This window comes from Gadus morhua, chromosome 7 (genome assembly GCF_902167405.1).
Source record: "Gadus morhua chromosome 7, gadMor3.0, whole genome shotgun sequence".
NCBI lineage: Eukaryota > Metazoa > Chordata > Actinopteri > Gadiformes > Gadidae > Gadus > Gadus morhua.
Genome location: NC_044054.1, coordinates 17,638,083 through 17,645,388, shown reverse-complemented (window position 1 = coordinate 17,645,388; position 7,306 = coordinate 17,638,083). Strand labels below are relative to the sequence as shown.

General features: G+C 45.3%; 1 protein-coding gene across 6 annotated transcripts in view; it reads right to left on the bottom strand.

Annotated features, from left to right (window-relative positions):
- Positions 1 to 2,891: 2,891 nt before the first annotated feature.
- The window catches only part of grik1a (glutamate receptor, ionotropic, kainate 1a), a 30,130-nt gene continuing 25,715 nt past the window's right edge, over positions 2,892 to 7,306 (bottom strand). For 2 of the 6 annotated variants that reach the window (XM_030362320.1, XM_030362321.1), the window contains 4 exons: positions 7,121 to 7,306; positions 5,472 to 5,722; positions 4,843 to 5,005; positions 2,892 to 3,205 (listed from right to left, as the gene is read on the bottom strand). The exon at positions 7,121 to 7,306 is cut by the window's right edge and continues 40 nt beyond it. In XM_030362320.1, coding sequence (XP_030218180.1) covers positions 3,009 to 3,205; positions 4,843 to 5,005; positions 5,472 to 5,722; positions 7,121 to 7,306 — 797 coding nt within the window. In that variant the 3' untranslated portion in view covers positions 2,892 to 3,008. The remainder of the gene's footprint in view (positions 3,206 to 4,842; positions 5,006 to 5,471; positions 5,723 to 7,120) is intronic. The other 4 variants (XM_030362323.1, XM_030362325.1, XM_030362322.1 and 1 more) reach the window with 2 other exon arrangements.

The window sequence follows — 7,306 nt, the reverse complement described above, 5'->3', positions numbered from 1 at the left end:
ATGCGGTGGCTCGATCTGACCCTCTGCTGTAATTGCTTCTTGGAAGAAAAAAATAAAAGAACAAAGCATCCTTGAATTTTACTTTTGGGAAGAGTTAGAACTTAATACTCAGACAAAACAGTGTTTTGTTAAACGTTGTATCTACGATTTGTCTTAAACTATAGTGAGAGGACAATATATTTTTAAACTTAAACTTTTATTTCTTCTTATTTATTAATTGTATTTTTGTAGGCTCTTTAAATGTACGAGAGATTTATAGGTGCCTTTCGTTTAATATGTTGTCTATTTTTTATTTTATTGTAGCCCACATTTGCAGTCTGTTTCACTTTATAGGCCTAAACGAGGCCTATATGTCGTAGGCTACAATGAACGCAATAGTAACTTTCCATAGGCTACCGAATCCGTTGGAACCGATAGATGGCAGCATTTACTATGTGTAGGCTATGGTCATTAACGGCATTCATGTTTAAAATGTCTAATGGTATGATGGACAGATGTCTGAAAACGAGTTCGGTTTCCTTAAAAAAGAGTACCGGGTGTTTGTTTCCTTTTTGTACTTTTAAAAGGGTTAAAGCAACAGAAGAGGGTTAGGGAGCGGGATTGCAATTCACCTGCAATCCCTCTCATATGCCTCAATGCTCTCAGCACTTCAAATACATTCTTATAGAGATCTAATTAGAGCGCGTATAGATCAAAGCAATGGTATTTTTAATATATAAAAATGCTTGTGGTAAAAGTGTGGGGAGGCAAATACATTTCTTGTGCTCTAATTTTCTATTTCTTTGCATGAATTTTCTTTCACTTGATTTCATCACACAGAATCTAATAATTAGCAGCCTAATTAGCATAAGATAACGTTGTTTTTCTTCCTTTGTGTTCATGTGCTTGCGTGCGTGCGTGCGTGCCTGTGTGATGTTTAGGGTCATCATCATTAAAATATTCTTGTGATGAATCTTTTAGATGTTGTTGTCTTTTATCTCTCTTGCTTCTCTGGCTTCCAGGTCACCTAACCTCTGATGTCTTCATGTTTCTTGAATGACATGAAGGTGGTGAGATTCTGGAACGGTCTTCAGGTGCTCATGGAGGAAGTGACTCAGAGCAGCGGCCAGACATAATCCATGGCCTCGTTCATGGCGGATTAGATAATGATAAAAATAAATACTGACTTTGGTTTTGATTAAGAATTATGGGCTCAGGAGATTAGAGGGACCTAAATGCTATTACATTGGCCACAGCCCAATCCCAGAATTAATCTCAATACCAAAAAAGAGAAAACTCATTACAAGGAGAGATTAAGAAAAGCCTGGGCGGACTGTTAGCATGCATAAAAATCAACACACACACACACACACACACACACACACACACACACACACACACACACACACACACACACACACACACACACACACACACACACACACACGCACTCAACCCCACCAAACGTTAAATCCTTCTGGAAGCTTATATTTTCCAGAATATGTTTGCAGTCATTGATGTTATTTATTATTACAGGTTTGGTATTTTATTTAATTGACTGATTGTATAGATATAATCGCAAGTCTGTTAATTTACAAAAGTGTAACGTAATGTCTGTTCAGGAGTTCTATAGTCAAGGCTCAGTCTATCTCTCTTTCTTTCTATTTATTTCTCCTTTATTTCCATCTCTCTCATAGTCCAACTAGATTTGAGTTCCTCCGTGTGCTTTCTGAGCCCATAGTTGGTCTTGTGTGATAGTAAAAACTTCCATGCGGGCATAAATCACCATGATATCGCTCACACAGCAACATGCCATAAATCCATCGCTACTTATCCCTATGGGTTTTCAGTGGGCGTCCCGCCCTGGGTTAAACAAAAACTGCTTTTGCAATCCTTTCCCAGGCAATTCCAATGCTGCTGTTTCCCCCACTGGTGTGTTGTCTTTTTGTCAGGCTTTGCATGGAGGCTCAGACACATCCACTGAGAGTGAGAGGGTTAGGTGGGGGGGGGGGTACAGGTCGAAAAGAGCACTAAGGAGTAGATGGAGCATCTGAGAGGGGGTGGTAAAGATTGGATTGGTGTTAAAACAGCTTAAAAGGTGATGGGGGATAGGGCGGGAGGAGGGCGAGGGAGATATCTAGAAAAGCAGAACGAGATAAGGGAAAGGTGGAGGGAACAAGGAGCCGGAAGGAACAGGGTGTAATTTTCCACATTTGCCTCTCCCCTCCTGTTCCATTTCTTTTTCACTTTGGCCTGGCTCAGCAGGTAGAAATAGACCTAAAGGATTGGCAGTAATTTGGCAAATACAGGAGGGGGATACACATGCACTGCACAGAGGATAAGGAATTGCAAGTAGGGGGGTGAACGTGTGTATTTATACCAAAAAGGGATGGAAGTATTCAGCTTTCCTGTGGTACAGCACCATGTTTTACCCTTCCCATATAGCACACACACACACACACACACACACACACACACACACCCACACCCACACCCACACACACACACACACACACACACACACAGAATGACACACACAAGATTGCTTTAGCAAATCGTACCAACAATCCAGTAGGACAAAAGTCTTCACAAATATGCAAAAGTTGTTTACTCTGAAAACAGTACAGTGGTAACAAAGTCCTGTGAGGGGGACATCTACAAATGATGCCTGCTCCGATGCCTTCACTCTGCTCAGAACGGTATATGGCTCTACACTAGCAGGAGCACAAGGGGACACGAGGAACTCACCTTCCAACTGTCCCTCGTTCTCTCTAGCCTCAAGTCAAATGCACCACACACATTGAAACCTACTTGTGATGCCTATTCCTGTACATTACATACATCTACAAACATTCAGCTGTAGGGGGAGAAGGGGGGGGGGGGGGGGGGGGGGGGGGGGGGGGGGGGGGGAGTGGATGGGGGGGGGGGGGGCGGTGTTGATGAAGATTGCACATTGATTTTTATATCATAACACAGCTCACAAACACAGCTGAGGAATGCTCAATGGCATTTAAAATAACAGTCTCTCATCACGTCTTCCATCTGGGAGCGTATGGATTCAGGTGCTGCAGCATCCCGTCCGCGCCTCCCTCTGAACGGGCGGGGGTTGACAGAATATGCAGTGGGACTCTGCCCTGCCGCTGGAGAGAGGAGAGCTCTTCTTGCTGGGTTTGCAACACTGAATGTTGAGACCCAGCTCTTCCATGATGGCAGTTAAAGACTCGCACTACCAAAAAAAAAGAGGGACAGCAATTTAGACTTAGGCATTGAGGCACTCAATTACAGTTATGGGGTGTGCTGGCTGATGTGTATTGGAGGTCTCAAGAAAACGCAGGAAAATGCAGACTGGAACGCCTAGGGAGGGTTGCTGATTAATGGTTAACGATTAATGAACCGTGCACTTTTCTCCCCTCTCCTGGCCAAGAAGGCAAAACAATAACGCAAGATTTAAAAATCCATTGGTTTATTTTAGCTGCTGATGAGTTTTATAGCGTCATTTGTTTACATTGACAGAGTACAATCTGACAGAGTGATGAAACGAAACTTTTGAATGTGGGACATCTGCAAGCAGAATGCTGTGAATTCAAAAGGTGGGACATGTCAAATTACATTGTTTAGATTTGCAACCTTGTGCCAAAGTCACCATGTTATCATGTTGGCCGTAGGAGCTGTCTCTTTACCGTCCAGCCATCACTATATCTCCTTAATTGTGTGTCTGCATAACTTACCTGATAAAGACGGTTTTCGGTTTCCAACCCAACCAAATAAACAGAGAACATGCTGAAGTTTTAAAGCAGGCAACTTTCAAACAGGTCATGCAATAGGGAGATAAACAATTCATACAATTAATTGATATTGCCTGTCTCTCTATACTTGATTCAGCTGCCTGGATCTAGTTCCTAGAAAGAGCCTTGTACTGCAGAATGACTCGGCCATAAAGGAATGTGCCACACTGGCCAAGCAATTAAGGCTGCTGCCTTTGCCCTGCAATTACAAAGTCATTTATACAGTTTAACATTGCACTAGTTTGCACAAATCCCCTTTCAGGAGAGGTTGAAATTAAAAAAATTATCATGTTTTCATTTTAATATTAAAGTGCTGGCAGTGAGGACTTTATTATAAGGTGCACTGGCCTTGAACAAAAGGCTAGGAATAAAAACGTCCGAAAGGGGTTCTCTATCTTTTCAACCCACTGAAACGTTATGCCATACAACGTATATCTGCATGGTCAAAAGAGCCACTTTCATTTTACATATATAATTATACCAGTTGATAGTCTTTGTTTAAATAGTTACAACCAATTTCTAGTGGAAATAATAATTATGTAGTGGAAATATATAATCATCCTTTCACTAACTGAAGCCTAATTAACACATCTTTAAGGTGATGTAACAAAGATGACTTCAACAATGGAAGCCAAAAGTTGGGTTCTTATTGCTGGCACTTGTTTTCCACCCAGAGGATTAATTTTCCCGGCCCTCATCCATTGAAGTGCACCTTAAGCAGCAATAACTGTAAATGAAGGCAGGGTGAATACACTCAATACGCAGGCATGCTTCCAATAAACAATACTCTACGCTTAGGAAATAAGCAATCTCCTAAATACAACCACAAGCCACCACAAGGAGGGGTGTGTGTGTGTGTGGGGAGGGGGTATGTGTGTATGTGTGTGTGTGAGGCGGGGGGGGGGGGGGGGGGGGGGGGGGAGTTAACTGAACGGAAAAGTCACTGGGGTCAAGAGGGACAGTTTTGGGATCCTTTAGAACAGGTTAAGGTGAAGTTTGGTTGGTAGGTTTTTGTTGGGGGAGGGGTGTGATTGGGGGGGGGGGGAGTTAGTGAGGAACCTGGCTACAGGTGACCAACCTCTAGGCTCTAGAGCGCGTGGGCGGGGCTTGGCTACTCTAGGTCGTCTCCCAGCAGCCCCCTGCTCTCCAGGTCGGTGGACAGGGAGGTGCCTGAGGAGGAGGCGGAGCCATGCCGCTGGGACTCGTGGGACTGCACCCCATAAAAGAAACAGAAGGCCTGGCTACGGCAGAGCGGCGGCGGCGGCGGAGGAGGAAGAGAGGTGACATCACATCCATCAGATCACATCGGACATCGTCGTCGTCCAACCTCGTGAATCGCGATTGGACGACGGGTCAAAAGTGCCCATTTTCGGTTTGCAGAGGTCATGGAAGCTTGGCTGATGATGGCACGATTTGGCATCGCTTCATATACATTGATTAGTTGTGTCAGCGGGCCATAGCAGCAGAACAAGTAGCACAAGGTCCATATGCCAGGACCATGTATTGACCTTGTAATGTAATATAATATAAGAATTATATAAGAAATAAGAACATATCATAATTAAGAAGAATCAATGGGAATTAAAATGCCTCCATGCATGTTCTGTCCAATGGTAAGAATGTAGACAACATGTAATGTAAGACAAAGTCGTCGTCGTCGTCGTCGTCCCCCTCCAGAAGCAACGCCCTGCCCTCTTTCCTGCTCACCTCCTCGATGTCGGCGTTGCGGCGGGCCTTGTAGATGAACTCCCCGATGGCCACGAACACGGAGAGCACCAGCCCGGCCGCCAGCACGATGAAGATGCCCCCGATGTTCTCCACGCCCAGGGCGTTGGCCTCCTTGTTGTCCTCCTCCGGACAGCCGTTGCCCCTCCACCACTTCTCCTTCATCATGTGGAGCTTGCCCTCCTCCTGCAGCTGGAGGATGGCTATGGTCACCTTGTCCCGGTAAGGAGAACCTACACACAGGGACAGGGGAAGGCGTAGATGGGAGAGGGAAGGTTACTGCTTGACACACTGGAGACGTGAGAGGGAAGATAGTGCTGGACACACTGGAGACGTCAGAGAGAAGATAGTGCTGGACACACTGGAGACGTCAGAGAGAAGATAGTGCTGGACACACTGGAGACGTCAGAGAGAAGGTGGAGCTGCAGGACGCGCTATAGGTCGTGTGGAGATCTCTAACCGCCTCTAAGGGGGGGGGAGACTGGCTGGCTTGGGTTTGGATGTGGAAGCGTTTCATTGTAGGTGTGTAAGAGGTTATATTTCATGTATTTCACGCCTAGGCTTCGCCTTATGGGCTTGTCCCGTGCACCGGACAAGCCTAGACGGCTACGCCTACAATCATAAAGTTATAATAAAATAACTATCGTTCAGTGGGTGGGTCAGGACGGAGCAATATTCGTGATATTAAAAATACCATTTACATTCTTGCCACAAGTGCATTGCCAACATTTACATTTTGCATTGATTCAAGGTTAAGGATTGCAAGGCCAGTTGCCCTAACACAGAATAGAGGGGAAAAGAGCTCAATATGCAGGGTCAATTATTGCACTTGTCAGTCGGCTGACGGCAAGAGGAGATTTCTGTGTGCGTAAGTTTGGATACAATAGGCTATTGACCGCAGAACCTTGACTCTGGTATTTGCTGGTGCTTGAATGACAGTCTGAAGTGCTTCTGAACCTTCACTATTTCGTACCTTTCAGCCCAACATGCCCTTGCATCAGGTTTGCTCTTCAGCGCACGATAAACATTTGCGAAGTGCTTGTGGCCGTCTGACTTCCATTCAAAAAGTTTCTGTCTCCGATCCAATGCGCAAAGTTACCTCTCGTCTTCCAAATCAGACTTTAGATGTATAATCTGTACTCTGATCATGGAAGACGAGCTAACATCTGGGGGACCGGGGAGACTTTCTTTTGGTTCATAATTGTTTCTACCGATCATGATGCTGGAACGTGGAATCAGCAAGCACGTAATTGGCTCGTCCCAGCGATCACATGCTCAGCCAGCACTAGAAAACAATTAAATACTGTCTCTAAGTTTCAAATTCAACACCATGTGGATCACTGCAGGAATAAAACACCCTTTTCTGAAAGTTGTCTCTCCATGCGCAAATCAGCTTATCCCTGGTACAATATCTCCGAAACAAAATGAAAAACAAGGCATAACTCTAAACCTTCAGTTTTCGGTTTCCAGCTCATTCTCTGAAAACCTTCTCCCCCTCCAGACGTTCTGCCATAACATAGAAGGACGGCTTGATCCAAGATTAGATCACCCATTACCGGCCCCCTTTAATGACCTGTGCCATTATTCACCGTGATGAGGGCCTCTCCTGTGATCTGACGTTTCCTCCTCACCTATGGGCGTTCCCACCCCGTAGCCCTTGGAGTCGATGAGGCCTCCGATCTGCGTGAGGTTGCAGTTCCTCTGGCTGATGTACTCGATGCTGGTGGACTCCATGAGCATGGCGTAGTCGGTGGTGAGCACGCGCGTGATGCCCTCGCGGTTGTTCTTCACCAGCGCTGTGTTCTTCCTGCTGCTCA